Source organism: Hyperoodon ampullatus (assembly GCF_949752795.1).
Source record: "Hyperoodon ampullatus genome assembly, chromosome: 15".
In the NCBI taxonomy this organism is placed as follows: domain Eukaryota; kingdom Metazoa; phylum Chordata; class Mammalia; order Artiodactyla; family Ziphiidae; genus Hyperoodon; species Hyperoodon ampullatus.
Genome location: NC_136928.1, coordinates 39672500 through 39693984, shown reverse-complemented (window position 1 = coordinate 39693984; position 21485 = coordinate 39672500). Strand labels below are relative to the sequence as shown.

The 21485-nt window shown below is 41.0% G+C and overlaps 1 protein-coding gene and 1 pseudogene across 2 annotated transcripts; both read left to right on the top strand.

The window, feature by feature from the left end:
* Positions 1 to 228: 228 nt before the first annotated feature.
* LOC307064803 (SNRPN upstream reading frame protein-like) lies at positions 229 to 450 on the top strand (the record flags this gene model as incomplete). Its single annotated transcript, XM_079721498.1, has 1 exon — positions 229 to 450. One exon carries the CDS (start codon positions 229 to 231, stop codon positions 448 to 450), a length of 222 nt encoding a protein of 73 aa, XP_079577624.1.
* Positions 451 to 653: 203 nt separating this feature from the next.
* On the top strand, positions 654 to 1376 carry LOC307064556 (small nuclear ribonucleoprotein-associated protein N-like; annotated as a pseudogene). Its single transcript has one exon. The product of its transcript is annotated as a small nuclear ribonucleoprotein-associated protein N-like (transcript).
* The last annotated feature ends 20109 nt before the right edge of the window (positions 1377 to 21485 follow it).

Sequence of the window (21485 nt, the reverse complement as noted above, 5' to 3'; positions counted from 1 at the left end):
CCTGCCTGTGTTGAGAGGAGCTGCCACAGGGATTTGCTTAGGGTGCTGGGAATTATGCTTCTCCTACACACAGCATGATATAGGTTATGCTGTAGTCTTTTATAGCATTTAAAAAATTGGCGGGGAGAGCCAGCCTATTAGTTGGTGCCACCTTAGCAAAGGCAGCGTAGAGTGGGGCGGCCACCGGAGATGCCTAGCATTGTGCTCTGAAGAGCGGCCAGAGGCGTGATGGAGCGGGCCAGGGACCATTTACACCTGAGATGGACCACAGAACAGCACGTACCAGAGGTAGAAGTCCAAGTCAAATGGAGAAGAACAGCCTCACTGAACAACCAGGAGTGTCACCTGTACCCAAGGCGATCTCAGCAGCAGCAGCAGCAAGTACCTGTGGTGGATTTCCAGGTGGAACTGAGACAGGCATTCTTAGCTGAGACACCAAGAGGTGGTTAAAGCAGTATTGGAACACCCAGGTAGCAGATTCCAAGAGAGAAAAACAAAGAAAAAAAACAGGCTCTATCTACTATTCGAAGCTTCCGCCCCAGCTTGCATTGTTTGTAGGAGAACCTGCGTCATACCTCGATCTGTAGCCTTCCCTTAGGTCTTAAGGATCCTGAAACTTTCCTGTGGACATTGGATTTGGTGGAAAAGCAATCATGACTGTGGGAAAGAGCAGCAAGATACTGCAGCACATTTATTATAGGATGAGATGTATCTTGCAAGATGACCAGATCTTTATTGGTGCCTTTAAGGCTTTTGACAAGCATATGAACTTGATCCTCTGCGATTGTGATGAGTTCAGGAAGATCAAGCCATAAGAATGCTAAGTAGCCAGAGCATGAAGAAAAGTGGGTTTTGGGTCTGGTGTTGCTGCATGGGGAGAACTTGGTTTCCATGACTGTGGAGGGACCAACCCCCAGAGATACTGGCATTGCTTGGGTACCACTTGCTGGAGCTGCAGGAGGCCCTGGGGTTGGTAGGGCAGCTGGAAGAGGTGTTCCAACTGGTGTTCCAATGCCTCAGGCTCCTGCTGGATTAGCAGGCCTTGTCTGAGGGGTTGGGGGCCCATCCCAACAGGTAATGACCCCACAGGGAAGAGGCACTGTCACAGCTGCTGCAGTTCCTGCTACTGCCAGCATTGCTGGAGCCCCAACTCAGTATCCACCAGGACGGGGGACTGCACCTACACCTGCTGCTCGAGTAACCCCACCTCCAGGAATTATGGCTCCTCCACCTGCTATGAGACCACCCATGGGCCCACCAGTTGGGCTTCCTCCTACTCGAGGGACACCAATAGGCATGCCCCTCCAGGAATGAGACCCCCTCCACCAGGAATAAGAGGTCCATCTCCCCCAGGAATGCATCCACTAAGACCCTAGGATACTATTGGTCCTTCTTAGTCACTTTTTTCCTGCAATGTGTCTTGTGAAATGTGTGGACTGTTTGTGAGCTTTTTGTCCCCTCTGCTGCATTAATATTAGCTAATAAATACATAGATCAATTAAACCGTGAGGTACTGCTCTACAAAAAAAAAAAATGGGGGGTTGTGTATATTGCAGAATGTCCTTTCATTCTTTCACTGATAGAGGCAGCAGGATATAGAAGAGAATACGGTATGGGGACTCAAGGGATCTGTATTCTAGACCAGATCTTTTCACCAATTAGCTGTGTGTTTGGGGGACATATTATTTAGCCTCTCTGCACCCCCGTGTCCTCATCTGTAAAATAGTGCCCTCTGGCTCGGATTTGTTTCTGAAATGCTTTTGGCTTTACTGGGCCATCAGAAAAATCTAATGTTCCCTATCTGGTAACTTTGAGTTAAATTATATTAAAACAAAACAAATAATTATAAGCAGTCACTTTATGAATAAAATGCTTCTATATGCCAAGAATTTTAAATTAGGCTCCATGACAAAAACATTTATTTCTGATATCAGTGAAAACTTGAGATAAGTCAGTAAGGATGGTATTAAGCCTTGTAAATATTATCCAACTGTGACTTGGAACTGTGGAACTGTCCCCATGGGTGAGAACATCTGGGCACTCTGCTGGCTTCATTTCAGGCGTTCACTTATCCAATACATGCTTGCTTTGTTTCTTCCATATCTCATTATTCAATTAAAAAACATATATTCAGTTGATACCATGGATTCATTCAATAAATGTCATCTGATGCATCTTGAAGGAAGAACCTGCTACATATGTAACACTGTTTTCATTGTTACTAATAATAGTATCAATATAAAAGATAAGTTCCCAACTTTGAAGATCTGATAATCTCACTCAGGAGGGAAAATGTATATGGGAAAGAGATAGGTGACTTCATATGACAGTACATGAATAGGGTCCAGGAGAAGGATACAGGATATAAGGATATAAGCTTTGGAGTGAGGGGGGGTGATGATGTGGGCTAGAGTGGACAGGAAGTGTTCAGGAACGTCTTCTGCTGTTCCTTAACACATAAAATTAGCACAGGTGAAGAGGAGGAGAGAGGCCACTTTAGGTAGGGGAAAGGACTGTGCAAAAGCAGCGAATTGGATAAGACTAAGAGATCTATGAATTTGCTAAAGATCCAGGTCCATATGGAAAGAAAGGCTTCTAAGAGAGACTACTGGGGGCAGGGATGGCATAGAATCTTCCATTCTGGGAAGGTATTGAAAGTTGGGCAAAGAATTTTGGCCATTATCTCACAGGCACAGAGGTCCTTCTTTCCTTTTTCTTTATAAGCTGTTTTGCTCAGTGGAAATGTTATTAGTAAAATCACAGAGGAGTCCTAAGAGAAAAGGAAAAAAAAAAAAAAAGACTGTAGAAAAGCCCCTTGGGGAGCAGGTGAGAACAAGAGGTTATAAAACACTGGAAAACATGACTGAGGCAGCAGAGCTTGGAAGGCCCATGATGAAGGCAGAGACCAGACTGTGTGACCATTTCAGGGTTCAGTTTCTCTTGCTCTGGATACCGTGGGCTGGAAGGCAGTGCAGGGTACCAAGTAGATGTCTGGAGGAGAATGCTGGAGAAAGAGAGCAGAGCAAAAGGAAGAGACCAGGAGAAGATAGATGGAGACAGAGAATCAGACAAGAGTGAAGAATGAGGGGAACAAAGAGTGCATGGTCAATGAGGTGGGAGACAAAAGGAAATTAATCAAAATGATTATGTGGCAGGTTTGGAGTTCAACTCACAAATTCAGGTGCATAAGAATATGTAACTATTTTACATAAATTATTCTCCTTGTACTTCAAGCCCCCAATCCGCAGGAGGCAGAAATGTAATCTGTCATTTCAGCTTCCTCCCATCAAATCCCCGAACTTGTCCCTCATTTCTGGGGCCTTCAGTAGTACCAAGGTGATGGAGGTGGCTGGAGCGGGCACGGCATCTGCCCTTGGTTGGGCATCTGTCCACTGAGCATGTGTCAATCCTGCCACAATCACCAGTCCATGCAGTTCACCACTGAGGCACACCTCATTCTTACCTAGCAGGCATTCAGGGTCTCCCAGGGCCTCTTCTGGGCCCCTCTCTTTCACTGGAGAATCATGGTGTTTGTGCAATGCTGGGGGTGAGGAAATTCAATAGATTTGCTATCTCCCTGGACAGGTCTTCTTTGCTCTGGGAAAATAAAGTTATCTCAGGATTTCGTCCCCCTGCCCTTCCGGTACCCCCAGAGACCCAACCCCAGAGTAGGACCAACTTGTTTCTAGGTTTTCTTCCCTTCTACTCCAACTTTCCTCCTTCTCCCAAATGCAGGGAACTGTCTGCATTTTTGAGGGCAGATTGCACTCTTACCAAATGCTCCCCTCTTACCTTCCTATCTCTGATGAGGCTGAATCATTTTATACACAGGAAAGATGACACAGAGTGGTTATATGACTTACTTGAGGTCACACTGCTTGTCAGTGAGAAAATGGGTAAAAATGAAAATATGCTAGCTTGACTACCTTTTTTTCCTTCCCCCTTTCCTCTTCCCTTCCTCCCTTCCCCCTCCCTCCCTCCCTCCCTTCCTTCCTTCCTTCCATTCTCCCTCCCTCCCTTCTTTTTTCCCTCCCTTTTCTCCTCTCTCTCTTCTTTCCTCCCTCTCTTCAAAAGAATTTATTATGTGCCAGACTGTATACAAGTACCAGATATACCATACTGAACAAATTAAACAAATGAAATGTATTGCTTTCATGAATTGCCAGTCTAGTAGGGGAGATGGACATCAAACATTGCATACACAGACTCATAATTAAACTGTGGTCAGTACAATGGGTTCTATGAGAAAGTAGTAAGGAGAATCTAATTTAGACTAGACAATCAAGGAAGATCTTTCTGGGGAAGAGACATCTGAACTGAGAACTCAGACAGGGATGAGAGCATTCCAGGTATAGGGAATGGCTTATGCAAAGAGTTGGCATGTTCAAGGAGCTCAAAAACATGCCTGTGACTGAACTATTTGAAAGGGGGAAAATGAAACAAGATGTGGTTGGAGAATGAGAAGGACCAAAGTCTATAGGGCTTTATCAGCAAAGTTAAGAAATTTGGATTTTATTCTAAGCTTAATTGAAAACAAAACTTAAGCAGTGAATGACATAATCTGATTAACATTTGAAAAAATTTATTCTGGCTGCTCTGTGGAAAATGGATTGGAGTGAGGAAGGATGGAAAAGAAGAGACCATTTGTGAGTTGGGGGCCCTTTAAGTATTCTTGGGAAAGGTGATGTGGGTTTGGAGCAGGGGTGCGAGAATGGGGAAGGGAAGAAATGGAAGAATCAAGTCGTACTTTGGAAGAGTTGACAGATTACTGGATTTGAGAGGTTAGGGGGGACATAGCTCCCCAATTTCAGACATGAATTATTATTCCCTCTACTCTAGAAACCCTATTGAATCCCATTAAGATGTAAGTTCGGTTGTTATAATAGAAAACCATGTGAAACAACCTTTTCTAGAATTGCAGATGTTAGTGCTTCAAGGATGTATGGCACTGAGATGGCTAGATATTTCTAAGGCATATAAATTAGATAAGTGGATAAATCAGGAATCTGGTATAAGAAGTGTGTTTACAACCCCCAAGCCTATTCTTAGATACTGATTAATAATAAGTTTTTACCAAATAATTCCCAAAATTGTTATTAATATCGATCACCAGACGCTTGTAAATTTTCAACCACATTTATGTCTCTCGCCTATATTTGATCCCAATAATAAATAAGGTGGATTTCTTCCCACACAATAGAAATAAATAGGGCCCCAGTAACTTGGTAGGTCATAGGTCAAATGACAGTAACTCATAGGTCAAATGACAATTCAGAGGTGGAGGAATGACTGGACCCTTCATCTTTGTAACAATCACTGAGATCTAGGGAGAGAGAAGAGCTGCCTAACAGTCCTTTAAACATGTTGATTCATTACAGGTTGTTTTCACTGAAAACTTAGAAAAGCAATCTGTAAACTGGTCCTTGGGCCTTGGTGAGAATTTCTCAAAGGCAGTGAGGCCCACGTTGGGAGCATGTACAGTAAGGATGAGCATAGCCATCAGTCTTTCACAGTAAGACTGTTTCTCAGTCCAACATCTAGACTCTTATTTGGTCTTCCAGTTTGGGGCAGTTTGACACCCTAACAGAAGATAGTTTAGTCACCTTGGTAAATGACTTCATGTAGTTATTATTACAGTAAGTAGTTCTAGCAAAGAAAGAAAGCAAATCTGAACAAAAACAATGTTGGAGCAGGTGTTCTAGCTGTTGGAGAAAAGTTATGAGTGACATCACTCAATCACCTTGTTTCTCTAATAATAATATATTACTTTTTAGAGGCATTGCTTTTTTTGAAGCATTGCTTTTTTTCTGTGTGCCACCTTTTATAAATTTCACATCTGATATTTTCCCCCTTTGAGTGTGCCACAGCAGAAGCAAGTTATGTTTGCAGAAGGTGAGCCAGAGGAATGTTCATCCTGTTTGGAATCAAGCTCTTTCCTAAGTTTATTTAGAAACCAACATAACACTTAGCAAGACACTTCTGATATATTTTGTCTTTTATTTGAGTTTCTCAAATCCAAAATGTTGCATTTTAGAGCTTAGAGAAAATTTAAATGAAAACAAAAAAAACCCTATTTCTCATGTCCCTCAATTGAAAAATCTGAAAGGAAGAGTATCTGCATTAAATGATGTTATGAACATTTTAGTAGTAGACCATACACAGACATCCATGTATCACTTTTTCTTCCCATGTGGAAAGAGCACTGATTCAGGGGAATGCTTTCCCCTTATACCAATGAAGAGGAAAAGGGATTCTATTTTCTAGGTATCTTATTTAGTAAAATTAAACAAAGCTGGATTTAAAGCCTTTAATGAAGACAATAGAATATGTTAAGTAACCAACTAATATTCTGCTGAAAACCTGACAACCCTCAGGAGGCCTCAGAGAGTCTATGATTGGACTGTGAGTCTCTTCCAATGTGTTTTTGATTTGGATAACTCCAAATCTACCCCATCCCCTTGCCATTTCAAGCAGCACTATCACAGTTCAGGCAATCAACAGACACCTGGAGGAAGAGAATATTCAGTCTGCTGTCGGGAACGCAGGGGAGACAGGATGTTAATTTGCAGCAGTCACCTCAAAATTGGGACACGGGATGTTCCCCCTCGGACTCCCCCGCCTCTGAGAAGACTCTCCTCAGAGACTTCCTTTCATTCCCTCGAGACTGGATCCAGTTGGCTTGGACGTGCCATAAGAAAATGCTATAGATGCAGCAAGAGAAATAACTTTCTTTTCCTACGATGATTATCGCGAAGAACTCATGTCAAGAATAAGTAAACTTACCTTCAGAGTTTAATAAGCATCGATTGGTAGAAAGGGAAGGAAAGTGGAACTCAGAAATTCTGTATTTCACACGTGCTTATCTTCTGTAGCCTGGGTTGGGTGTGTGGGCTAGCTCAGTTAGAAAGGAAGCAGGCCAAAAGGAGAGGTAGATAATAAAAAGGAACTTTTATCAGGGAGCTTCCTATATTGTTGATAGTTAACGTCATTATGCGTGTCTAGTGTTTCCATTAGAAATGTCCAATATGGGGGCTTCCCTGGTGGCGCAGTGGTTGAGAGTCTGCCTGCCGATGCAGGGGATGCGGGTTGGTGCCCCGGTCCGGGAAGATCCCACGTGCCGTGGAGCGGTTAGGCCCGTGAGCCATGGCCGCTGAGCCTGCGCATCCGGAGCCTGTGCTCCACAACGGGAGAGGCCACAACAGTGAGAGGCCCGCGTACTGCGCAAAAAAAAAAAAAGAAATGTCCAATATGCAAATAAACAAATGGTCATGGACACAGTCCCTTCAGAATTAGCCACTTTAAGGGACGATTGAAATGTAGTGGGGATTTCGGGGGTAGGGAGAATACATACACTTAAACGGATAATTTGTCATTACCTGAGGCCCCTATTGGCATTGATAATGTTCCACAAGGGCTTAGAATTTAGAGATAGGTTGAATAAAAATGAACAAGGAAAACACAGCAGTGAGTGTCTGTAAATGCCGTCCAAGGCCAGTGTGATCACTGCTGCTTCTACTACAAATAGCAAACATTTACTGTGTCTTTCTCATGTGCTGATCAATGGTCTAAGTCCCCTCTATGTATAAGTTATTTAAATCCTCATAACAATGGGAATTATTATTCCCATTTTATAAGAAGTGAAACTAAAGCACAGAAAAGTTGAGTAACTTGCTCATAGGAACATGGTACTAATAGCACATCCAAAGCACATTATTCTGACTCTTCACCATGATGACTACACTGTGTCTGTAATGGGAGAACTAAATGGAACTTGCATGAAAAACATACATAGCAAGTAGGCTGTACATGGTTAATTAGCTTACCAGTAGGCATCATTTTAAGGGTTGCCTAATTAATGGTTTAAGAATAATTCTTTTATAGAAATAGTTTGTGTATAAATAGTTCAATAAATAGTGATATAATGCCATGCTCATTGTAATAAACAATATGTTTTAGATCTGCAGGACCTTATTGCCAAATGGTATGTACTTTTTATTCCTTCCTTTGAAGAAAATTAATTGAACTCATGAACTGTTGGGCATATCAGGTACTTTAGTCAGTGTACATTAATTTGAATAAAATTACATTGAAGTATTGGGATCCTAGGTTTAAAACAGTGACTTGGATTTTTCAAGGGTACCAGAGGCGACTCCTGTAATCTCTTTTATTCCTGAATCTCTGTGTCTCATTCTGACAAATTGTGGATAGGAACTGTACAAAAGTGAATCTCTGTGTCTCATTCTGACAAAGTTTGGATAGGAACTGTACAAAAGTCATCCTCAAAAAATACAGATGTTCTATTTTGCTGGAGACATTACTTTATAACTGTGTCTAAATGCCTTTGTCATCTAGAAAACACAATAAAAATAAGAGCCCGAGGATTTGAGAGAAGGTTTGGAACATGGCGATGGAGGAATAACATTCCTAGGAGAAGTGAAAATACCTTCTCCTCCCTGGTCCACCTGAGCATGCAGCATCCAGTGAAAGTGATGAGAGGATGGTGTTTGTGAAGTGTACACATGCAGTGACATCCTCACCTTTCTAACACCTACAGATGCCATCGTAGACATTTTTCAAGCCCTCTTTTTGCCAGACACACAGCTTGGAATACTTTGGTAGGCCTTTTACCTAATTTTTAACCCTCAGAGATGCTAAGGCAGAGGGAAGCATATGGTATAAGTGGAATGAATGAAGGCAAATGAGTGCAAAGAGAAGCATTTACCAAACCTCAGGAAGATAGACAGATAGGTCTTTCCTAAATTGTTGTATAAGTAAAGAGCTATTGGATCGATCTTTATGTGATTGTTCCTCCCTAGTTTTAATAAAATATTCCAATTTGGGGGAAATTCCTTCCCTTGTCAATAAAATATAAAAAGAAGAAAACTTTAAAATATTTGCAGCCCTTCCTCTAGAATTTCATGCGAATTTTGCCTCTCTCTCTCCTCTTGATATTCTTTTCATGCAAAGCATTCTTGTGTATTTCTTCCATTGTATTTTTCGTGAAGAAAATATAGTGATTATCCAAGATAAGCAGACAAGATCAAGGCAGAGTTTACCTTTCTTCGTGATGCGGTACCAGACTTGTTTAGATTCAGTGCTCTTGAAGGCAATAGGTGTGTGTTTTTTATCTTTATTGGTATCTGTATACATATTACGCACACAGTAAATTATCTGACTGTATCAATTAATGAACAAACAAGAACGGATGACAATAGTAGATGTTTCTGTAAGGTTCTCAAAAAAGATTGAGAGAACATTTTGGAATTCAAGTTAAAAAAATTCACTCAAATGAGATTTTGGGGGATTTCATGTGATTAACTCTTTACATTATCTTGTAGTAATTATACAGAAATCTCTATTTATGTAAACACAGTGAATGCATCATAACACTAGAGTAAGTATACAAATACTGCATGTCAAATTAGGTTATAATCACTTTCAAGGGACGTGATTTCCTAGTTAAACAGATTCGTTTACATCTTGTGAAATAAAAAATAAGTGAAAATAACTATATAAAATCAGGCTTACAGCTGGACAGATCTTCTTGGCAATGGTCCAGGCACTGAATGGGGAAAGCCCCTCCAGCTGAGGAATGCTCAGGACGCCCAGGATGACTTTGCAGGCTCGGCCTGGAGATGGGTCTTTGGCTGCTGTCCTGACTGCATCCTGTCCCTAGTTACCTATGGGGAAGATGGGCTACCTTAACATTTAAGATGAGACTCTTGCTGTGAGGGGGTTGGGATGGAATGGAAACTTGCTCAGTAGAGGAGAAAACAAAGGCAATTCAACATTACACCCTTAGGTAAAAAGCATATTAGGATAAGTCAGGGATCCTCTCACTAAAAGAACAAATAGGTGAAGCTGGCATTGGAATCACAGGAGTTTAGAGTCAGGGTTTGAGTATCACGGGTCATCTGGCCCAACCCTTGTAATATAGACGGGGAAAGTGGCCAGACAAGGCAAGGAGCGGTACCAAGATTGAGACCCAGAACTTTTCCTCCCAAATCTGGTGCTTACTTATGATATAACTGAAGCTCATCCTTTTAAGGGAGATCATTTTTAAAAAGCTGCTCATTTCGATGCATATCTTTAAAAAATACATTTTGCATTGCCCTGACTTAGCTAACACTTCCTGCAATGTTCCCTTATGTTGACGGCAGAAGGGCATATTTGTGAAGCTCAGTTATTACATGGTGTCGTAATATGGTGCCATTCTCTATGGCTAATTGTGAAGAGAATTTTGCCTTTTGCTAAGCTTTGGTAAGCCGGGTGTTTTTGCTTATCTTGCCTCTGTGTCCCGTCATATTCATCTACTACTTATTTTTGTTGTTTATAAGAATTCACTAAAACTATTTTTTTTTAACCCATGGATTCTTACTTGGAGGTAGCTCCATATTTCTCCTATTGAGTAAAAAATCTTTGGTTTTTTTTTTTTTAGCTTAATTGATACTCTTTTTTGTTCAAAATACATTTGTTGAACACTTACTCTATGCCATGCTGTGCATACGTTGGTTTCTTCCCACATTTCATTGGTTGAATTGTCCTGAGCAGGGCTTGGCAAACTGTGGCCTGGGAGCCAAATCTGGCCTACTGCCTGTTTTTGTGAATAAAATTTTGTTGGAGCACAGTCACGCTCATTTGTTTGCATATTGTCAATGGTTGTTTTGTACCACAACAGCAGAGCTGAGTAATTGTGATAGAGATGATATGGCCCATAAAGACTAAAATATTTGCCATTTGGCCCTTAACACAAAGTGTTGCCAACCCATGATCTCGAGTGTGAACCCTCGATTATCTTGCTGGCTGGATAAGAGAGCCAAATAAAACAGACACTACACTGTAGCTATCCTGAGCACTACTTACTCACAAGTGTTTGTGGCCAGGAGTCATAACCATGGCACCAAACAATATGGAGAGAACCAACAACATCCTAGTCTTCTGAGGAACACAAGGCTTCTCCAGATTTGTTTAGATTATTTTCAAACCCTGTTCCTAGAACCATCCCCAATCTGTACTAATACTATAAACTTGTAGCTTTTCCATTACAAATTTATTGTTATTTCTTTTACCTCTTTTTTTTTTCCTGAGGAAAAGGTAATTAGGCTATAAACAGAGGTCTGACAACTAATTTCAGTCAAGGCAAGATTCATACAAAGCAGGCAGATAATTTTCATCCTGTGAAATTAAAATAGATAACATTTTAATGACATCCTGAAAAATCCATGTCTAATGTTTTTCCTTTGTTTTCCCTCACCTTCCCTTGTTCTCGTGTGATCCCTATTCTGTGTGGGTAGTGACACATGCTAATTCAGGCAAACTACCAGCTCACTGCCTTGCTGCCCTCCACGGCTCTTCCTCCCATCCCCACGATTGACCTTTGGGTCAGCTGCTTCTTGCCTTTCCTTGTAGGGGTTTCCCTACACTGAAAAGACAGGACCATCTGAGGGAAAGGTAGTCACTGCCCACCCCTTGAATTTTCAAATTTTCATTGACATTACTAAGAGCCAGTGTGCTTAATCTATATTGGAGCTTCAAGAATTAAAGGTTAGTGGCATCCTGGGCGTGGGTGTGCCCTGTGCACATATTTCTGGGGGGAGTTTCCAACATTGCTGTGTTCTGTCACTCCAAGAACATATTGAATATGCATCTCAGTGTCAGCAGCACCTTGAGATGCTATCTCCAAAATTATCACCTGCCTTCTGAAAACCATAACCCTAGACATATTGATTGGTTAAAAGGCAGGATCTGAAGGAATAAGTCAGTGTCTCTGTGGATTATCCTAATCAACTAAGGAGAGTATTAACCTAGATACTCACTGATCTGCCAGTATTTGGTTTGAAATGTAGGCATCTCAACTAAAGTTACGTGGTTCATTCTTTCGAATATTTCTCCCAGACGTTTAAATACATTACCACTAAGCCAGAACCAAAGAAAGCATAAAAAGCATTTTAAGGAATAAATTCAGCAAGTTTCCATTTGTACCAGATAGTAAAATTGTTGACATGCATTATGAGGCATGTGTATTTTTCAGCCTGTCAGGTTTCAGTCACATACTCAAGATGGAATATTTCAGCTGTCAGGGGTTGTGTAGAAAGGTCTCAGACCATTTAGGTAGTAGCACTTCCTAACAAATAGTTTCCACGTCACCCGGGCTTGCTATTTAGGCAAGTCAGAAGAAAAGCTTATTTCATTAATTATGCTATAAATGTAACTTCAGTGAAGGGTAGCTGGCTAAATACAAGATGAAAGGGCTGGTAGGGATTCTCTCCATCGAAGTGTTGAGTTTCACGCAATTTTATTCAGAGACACTTCCATTACTAAGGAGACTATGAGTTGATCGACTGTGTCTAGAATCAACTACAGTGGTGAAAACACAAATTGCAAACCAGCATGAAGTCACAAAGGGAAAGGAGGAAAGAGGAGAAGTAAAAGTCGGGGACTCGTACGTGCTCTTCATTTTCCTCTAGGAAAAATAAGTATTGGACCAGCTGCCCAGAGTCCAACAGTAATGGGAGCAAGCCTAATTATTGTTAGGCAGAGGGCCTAATGAGAAGGGCTACCCACACAGCCTTCCTTTGTGTTTCCAGTTGCTTCTGTTTGCAGAGGAGTCTGGATTTTTGTTGGAGGCAAATGATTATGTCCCCTCTGCTTGATGTGCTAGAATGAAATATGGTAGTTAAGGAAAGAGAGGACCTGGACTGGATAGTCTCTTGGCCACAAATTTTTTGTGTGGGCCATTGAGGAAAGTTACAATGTAATATTGTTGGTAACTGGGTGAGGAGGCTTGGAGCTAGCTTAGCCACCATCTTTGAAACCTTTCGTGGGCACTCCTCTCTCCTTCCTCTCAGGGGATCTTAATTAGAACATTCTCAGTGCTCTCTTTGTCCTTTTCAATGGAGAAGTCTAGCACAGATCCAAATTAAGCTTTCATCCTCACGAGAGAGTGATAGTACTTTTTCCCCTTTTCCTGATTTCTTGACTAATTTTTCTCAAGATTCAGCATTCAGAAAAATATTTAAAGTTCCCACACATGGCCAGTATGGAATATCCTGCTGAAAACACTAACCACTATTTATCGAAGAATCATACTATGTATTCTGTTATGTACATCTTTGTGTTTCCTATGGTGACATCAGGACATATTTGTTGAGTAAACCAATAATTGTTAAATAAACCATGAATATATTTAGCTTTTATTCGCATATCCCTTTCAGTCTGTCAAGTGATTCCACAGCCGTTAGCTCTTTTGCTATTAGAAGATAGGCCCACAATGGAGCACACTTTATTATTCACATTTTAGACGTGAAGATACAGACTTCATGGCAAAGATTTGGCACAGGGTAGGTGGCTAGTAATTGCCAGATTCTTGACGAAAACTCATGACTCTAGATTTGGAAGCATACTGCTAAGTTTTCTGTCTGCCTATAAAATCTTTGAAATCTTTATCCAATGTGGAAAACTTGTTTTCCTTTGGCTTTTTACCTCTAGAGACCCTACATCAGAAGAAAGCCAGTTGAAATCCCTGAAACATGTCCAAATTGCTGAAAGTAGTGGTGTGCTAGAGGTAGTTCTGCTCATGAGAACCAATAGAGCCCATCTCTTCCCACCTTCAGGTTCACTGGTATCCTGTTGGTAGCTTGAAATGGGCCATAGGAGGAGTGTTTACACCATGGAAATTGGCAAGCGCTACAAATCAGAGAGAGTTAGTTGTCACCTCTCAAGAGAGTTGGTTGTCACACATCTGCCAGCACACTCCTGGTTAGAAATCTGAGCATCTAGGCAAAAAACCTGCAGCCAAGTTTCTTGATGCTTAGAATATGTTCCACTGTGCTTGATTTGTAAGACACCGAGTTTCTTTGTGAAACCTTTTGAGTATATTCTTTTGCAGTCCTTTGAAACTATATGTAGGAGAACATCAGAGTATCTTCTCCAAGAGGGAGAGTGAGGTCTAAGAATAAAATTAGCTACTTGTTTAAGGCTATGGGTGTTTGTGAACATGTGAGTGTGCTTTAAATTACACATAATTTTAAACAACTGTGTAAAAAGAGTTTTAAAAGTTTAATGGTGCTGAACCAAGAATAGGAATTAAAAATTGAAAAGAAAATACAAAACTATACCTTGTTTTTCTGCTTTAAAAAATAAGTTTCCTTCTCATTTGCAATTAAGATGCTGAGAATTTGCATAAAATGTGTAAAATTAGAGATAATTGAACTACAGTAGCTATAAAAGTGGCTCTTCCATTTAAAAAATAAATCAGATGTCCACTAAAAGGGTGTAAGAGCCATTCCCCCTTTCTCCTCCCTCTCCCTTTGGGTCTCTGGTATTTTTCACACTTTTATAGCTGATTTTTATTGCCAAACAATCCGTGGGGTTTGTGGCAGCTCTGAGACGACAGCTGGCCCAGGCAGGCCTGTTAACTCTGGCATGTTAAGCACCCTTCAGAAGATTTCAAATCCAGCCTCAGCACCCAGGTTAGTAGATCAAATCCAGGGAGACCTCAGGGAGGCAGTGGGGGTGGAAAGAAAGGGGAACATGGAGAGTAAGGAAGACAAGAAAAGTCAAAGTACAGGAATGCCTGTAAACCAAACATCAATAGCTGTTTTTGTTTCCCTGAACCAGTGTTTCCCCTGGGAACCTCAAGTGTAAAAGACCCAGTCTGGAAAGGAGTACACCAGTGATCAAAGTGTCCACAAATGATGGTCCCAGGCTGATGATTGTACTCTGATTGCAGGAGTCTTTCTTCCCAGGATGAAGTACAACCTCCATTCTGAAGGACCAGCCCTGAGCATCTTCCTGAAGCATGTCTTAGGCCTATTCCCTAAGGATGGGCCATCGCTGAGCTGGGCTTTGCCTGTCTCCCTCTGGGGCCCAGATGTGATCATGCCCTGACCAGCGGCCTGCTGTTTGTTTGCTGCTCTTGTGAGATGTTTATAATGTTGAATCTTGGCAGGCACTCTCTTCCTTTTGTCTCATCTGTCCTCTTCCATGAAGGCAGAAGCACTTCAAGGGCAGAGAGACTGTGCTTATAAGCGGACCAACAGAGGCAGGGGAGGCTTCACTGTGGTAAAATGTGATAATGAAAATGCCCACTTGGGGGAAAAAATGTTGAATTCTCAGAAGTGACAAAGCTCTCAAAAGTGAGTAAATGAGAAAATGTCAGCTGTAGTTCTGTGTCTTCTGGTACAGAGTAAAAATCACAATTTTCACAAAATTTTGATAATAAGTAAAAACAAAGATAAGTGGTCTCTTAAAGTAGAGTGAGATCTCCTGTACTAAGCCATTTTATCTGTGACCCTCAAACATCTGCTCGTGCTGTGCCTGTGTGTTATGCGATAGATCCCAGAGCATCTAGGAAGTATGTAAAAGATGTGTGTTGATTTGCTTTGACATCCTTTATTCTCAGGGACCCAGAGCCTTCGCGATCAGCTTAGTCTGGAGAGACCTTTCCCAGCGTAGTTCTTCGCTGCTCATGTTCCTACTCAATCTACGTCTCGTCTCTTTAAAATAACAAAAGAAAAAAATCCTGCAGTTCCCATAGACTCTTATCCTCTCTTTGGAAGTGAGTAGCTGATCTGATAATAGGGAATAGGGTTATTGATTTAAAGGGTGATCCTTGCCTAGTAGCTTGTTTTCCTTCAGTTTGGGGCATCCTGGAGATGATACATCAACTCATAGTATCTATTCTGCTGGCATCTGAGACACCACTGAAGGCCAGTGGGAAATAATGACAGCAGGGTTCAAATATTCTAAATCCCTGCAACAACACTCCCCTGAGAGCTGTCTTCTCCATTTTTCCATTAGGCCAACCTGGATGTGCTCCTCATTAGCTACGGGTCTTTCTCTTTTACTTACACCATGGCTTGCCCAGTTCCCATAGAGAATCAACATAAATGGAACATTATTTTTATATATTCTATATTCCACATGAAGGTGTGTGACTAAAAATTATTCATATTTAATAACATGTATAGCAGATGCATAATAAATAATGTATATGATATATAATGATTCTTTATATAGCCTAACCCAATGTTCCTAGCACACCAAGATGAAGAAGGTCTGAAAGTGTTCTGTGGAGTTGCCTCTTGAAAAATGAGGGATGCAGAAGGGCATCTCGGATGTGAGAGGATAGGACGCTGTGAATGACATCTGGAACTAGAAAACTGGTACCTGTGGGTGAGAGAGCTGGAATTCATTCTACCATTCTCCCCTTCATGCATCTGACACCACATGCGACCTCAGAATCTTTCTCAACACAGTGTTCCAAGAAGCAGTTAATTGAGGTTGGCCAGAACAACAAGGTCTCTTTGGCACTTTTGATACTTATAGAAAAGTATAGTATGTAATGCTGGTAACAGAATGTGCAAGTTTCTGAATTATCTTTTTCTAGTTGGTGAGTAGAATCTCTTGCAAACCTTGCAAAAGATGCGTGCTTTACAGATACCTCACTTAGTAATTTTCTTCCATATACTCCACCGACAACCCTTCAGTCTGTTACATGGGTATGTAAAAATACAAAACAAGCGGGCTTCCCTGGTGGCACAGTGGTTAGGAGTCCACCTGCCGATGCAGGGGACACGGGTTCGTGCCCCGGTCTGGGAGGATCCCACATGCCGCGGAGCAGCTGGGCCCGTGAGCCATGGCCGCTGAGCCTGCGCATCCGGAGCCTGTGCTCCGCAACGGGAGAGGCCACAACAGTGAGAGGCCTGCGTACCAAAAAAAAAAAAAAAAAAAAAAAATTACAAAACAAGCATTCATTAAAAGCTAGAAAAAGCATAAAAGAAAGCAACAGGAGTAAAATATGTACCATCCGATCTTCAAAGTTGCTGTTAGTGGACCTCAAACTTGGGTTTTAATTTTCTAGCTCTCGACTGTCAAAGAATGTCCTTCACAAGCCTATGCAATGACTGTGGCAACAAGGACAGGGCTCCAAGATGCTTGAGGGCTTTCGGGGGACACCATGGCCCACTTCAGGGCCACTGGCCTTCACCTTTTCATTCAGATTTCACTTGTGTTATTACTGAATGTCCCTTCCCACAGGAAATGACCCCTTAATGTCTCCCCTCCAACTAACAAACTTTCATCTTAACCTGCCTTCTACTCAAGGTAAATTCTATAATTTTTCAAGAGCCTTTTGTGTAATATGGAACTTCAAGCAGAGGACCCAAGGCATTTTCTTTCATCAACCTGCTTCTAATTTCATCAGAGCGCTAAAAAGCTATCCACTTGCCTTTTTTTTTTTTTTTTTTTTTTTTTTTTGTGGTACACGGGCCTCTCACTGTTGCGGCCTCTCCCATTGCGGAGCACAGGCTCCGGACGCGCAGGCCCAGCGGCCATGGCTCACGGGCCCAGCCTCTCCGCGGCATGCAGGATCCTCCCGGACCGGGGCACGAACCCGTGTCCCCTGCATCGGCAGGCAGACCCTCAACCACTGCGCCACCAGGGAAGGGAAGCCCTCCACTTGGCTTTTTACTTGTCCAGTACTCTACTTATTCTCAAACACATTCAAAAGCCACCTCTCAGATTTGAAGACTCCTCCGCGGAATTATGTAACTGGACCAACAGTTGCCAGTTCTCCACACTCTTGCTCCCTCACGTTATTGCCGAGCAGACTCCTGTTTTGCAGACCTTCCTTATTGTGTAAATGGCTACATTATCACTGTGTACACATTAGGACAAGCAAATGGGCCCCTGAAGGCAAATAAGGGTTCAAATAACCCAGACAAGGTAGCCCAGCTGAATTGAGGATTCACCCTTGTTACAACCTTATTGCCTTATGGCACATGAGCCAGTGGAAGGGACAGACTGCTTCAAGTGTGTTTCTACTGATCCTGCTGGCAAATCACAGCTTTATTACAGTAATGAGCCTGACCATATTTCTGTGCTTATGCATATTAGGCACCAAATGTATTTTCTGGCCTGCCAGCCTGTGGTAGTAACTAACACGAGCAATTTGTCCTGGGTTACAGTGTGCGTGCATGCATTAGGTATGAGCATGTTAGTTGCTTTGGGTTATAAAATACTACATGTTTCATCATGCGTATTTTTATATGCACAACTTAACTGTATGCAAAATAGCTTGGCAATTAACCAACACAACTTATTAGTTTACTACAAGATTATTGCATAAATAATGTGAACTGGGGACAGCCACAATTTCAATTTAGCAATATTAAAAATTTCATAGGATTATTAAATATCTAAAGAAAATGCTGACATTTTTCCCTCTATGGTATAAGTATTAAGGTTCTTTTAAAAATATCCTGATGCTCCTCTCAGTTTCATTTCCCTAAATAACCCTGAGTGACACCCTTTTTAGGAGGTTGTGGGATTTTAGACCGTGAATTCCCCCATACTTGTTGTGAACGGACATTTGGTCTTTGACCCCATCAGCTTCCAGGTAAAGGTAAATGGTCATTATTATCATTTCTTCCTCAGGATCATATTTTATGTATGCCACCTATTGGGTCCATGATTATTAAAAAGTGACGTCAACGTAATTCAGCTCACACACTAAAAACAATGTGTTATGTTTCCTCTCTCTTTATATTGACCATTGGAACCGTAAAGCTTGGTGCCGTTTGCTTGATTGTGTGATTGTATAGGAAGTGTACTCATTTGCCTTACTCCAAAAAAGCAGGCCTATGGAAACAGGTCCTCTTGAAATCTTAATTAAAATGAACTCTTTGTCCTACTGCCCTGGGAAATAAACAAACAAACAAAGTACATGAATAAAGAATTAGAATCAGTGGGAAACCTCTGACAAAGCAATTGCTGTTCTTGCTGCTTCCACACACATCCCTTATTTTAAGTTGTCAGAGAATTACTTCGTTTCCTCCATTCAGGTTGGATTTATGTAAATGACCACACAGGACAGGTGCCTTTATTTAGTCACTACTAAAGCTGGAATTGTGTTGTACAAGAGCTGATAACATGAAATAACATGAAATAAGTGGGCTTATCCCTTCGGAAGCTTTACAGTATGGGTGTTTCTCTTTAGCAAATCCTGCTATCGTTTTTAATATGATAAAACAACATAAATGTCTTTGTGGCGAAAACTGATTGTTTCAGAAGGAACGTGGCTGTTTTATTCTTGTCTTTTATCTCTCCTACACTGGAGTTTTGAAAACATGAACAGCTCCCTGGCCTATGTGTATAAATAATAGGTTATTTGCTTATGAACCCCCAAACAATTATTCACGCGCTGAAGAAAGGCAGAATGGGAGGAAACCCCGTGTTGACAGCTGCAACACCCTAAATAAATACAAAACCAAGACAGAAATGTGCTTTTGCAGGCCTGTCACAGTTTAATACGACTCATGATAGATACTTAGTTCTCTGACAGTGTCCCCTGCACCTTCTCTGGAAAGTTGATAGAAATTACTCCAGCTGAATGCTTAAAGCAGATGTTATCCCATTAATTAGCTCTGGACTCGGGTACACTGGAGACTTTCCCATTTTCAGGCCGAAAGGAATTGGTCCCAGTGAGCGTGCTCTATATCCACATTTAGTATCATCTCATAAACAGCAGTGAAAACACAGCAGGCCCTTGATGAAGATACATGAGCTTATTTCTAATTTAAAGTTATGTTGCTTAACCTTAATGTAATTGGTCACCGGTGGCCAACTGTTTGTATAGTGTGTTGATGACCAAAGAGGTGTAATAAATTATAAAACTCTCTGCTTAAATGGAGGGAATGACTGTTTTGTTAAAAGCTTTGCATGTAATAATGGTAAAATAATTACACCTCAGGCCGAATAACTGTGAAGCTGTTAATACAACAACAAGAGTTGTCCTCAGGATAACTTGGTTCATCCCCATTTAAAACAAGCACATGAAACTGGCTCTTGTATTTAGCCAAAGAGTAACTTGGAAGTTCAATTTCACAGTGATTAAAACAAGTGGGTAAGTCATCCTGTTATCTTATTTGGGGATGATGGTAATGGGTAGTGGGGTGGCTGGGTGAATTAAAATAGCCAGTAGCTATGGTGAACTAGGAAACAAAAAGCACAAATAATTCTATTCTTTACATCAGCTCATAGTCACTGCCAGAAACGTCTTTAAAAAGACCTGATTAGCTGGTAGAATAACTGGGATAATAATCAAATATGAAAGTAATTGACACAACTTTAATGTTTAATAATGAATAGCATGCCAGGGGCAAAATAAAGAGAAACTGTCTTCTTTTCGGAGAACAGGTTCTGACTTAAAATTTCTTAGGCCAAATATAGATAGCGATGATTTGAGGCTTGTGAACTACAATTCCAGGATTATAGTTAAAGTTATAAACCTGGTTAAAATGAAATCACATGATTAACAATATTCACTCTCTCATGAGCAATGATACCCATTCCATAGGTTTTCTACACGTTGCTGTTGAAAGTCTATTCCCCCTTTTCTCTCAAAGCCTTGTGATTTTAGTTTAAAATGCAAGCGTGAAATAAACATATCTGTGCTTCTGTCTGGATGTTCTTTTTTCGGTCCTGGTTGGATTGTGTTAACTAGATTCTGTGAAACAAGTAGGAAAAGTAAAGTTTTTGCTTTTCTCGAAAAATAGTCTCTTTCTCTAAATATTTGCATTCTGAATTTGGATCACCTCCAAAAGGGTACTCATTTCACAATAGAGAAAAAACATTTCTCTCCCTTCTTACGTTACATTTCTTAGAAAGACCTTCCAATAATTTAAACTATTTACAGTACCTCTAGGTCATTATTTCCCCTGACTCCACTGAAATACCCTGAGACACTATTTACGGCTGACTTCTGAGTTACCTCACAGGATCAGTTTACAAAACGGAGACTTCACCATGTGAAAGTCATTATTTTGTTTAACACTACTTGCAATGTTAAGATTTTTTTTTTTTTTAATTTGCCATTTTCATACAAACACTGCTGGTACTGGTAGTGTTGGTTATGAAAACCCCAGAAGCTCAGATGTGAAGATATGTATCTCTCCAGAGCCAATGTGTTAATATTATTTGAGACTAACTCATAAAATCAAAGACGCTGATGAGAAAACAACAGGAGAATACACAGGATTTTTTTTTTCCTTCCAGAAAAAAAAAATCCTATGACATTAGCTATTCTGCATTATGGATAATAACCTAGAGGTGTCTAAGCAATAAGAAGACAGTGGGCCGTGCCATGAAGACCATGCTCACTGAAGCTATAAAAGGGCAAGTTCCCAAGTTTGTATGGAGAATAGTTGTGCTCTGGGAATGACTTCAGAGCTACCCTTCTTAATAGTAAAAATGACTCTGTGGCTGTTCCAGCTAAAAATCAATGTGGCTCACAATTTTAGTAAGGAACATGAATCTGAAAACGTGTTTAGTATCAGGTTATATAAACACACCCTAATGAGATACCATAAAATCCATCACATTAAAGGCTGGTTTCCTGCAAGGTATATTAGCTAAAAATGCTCCATATATTAGGTCACTATACAACAGTACCCATAATAAAGCAGCTCTGTCAAGATAAGATG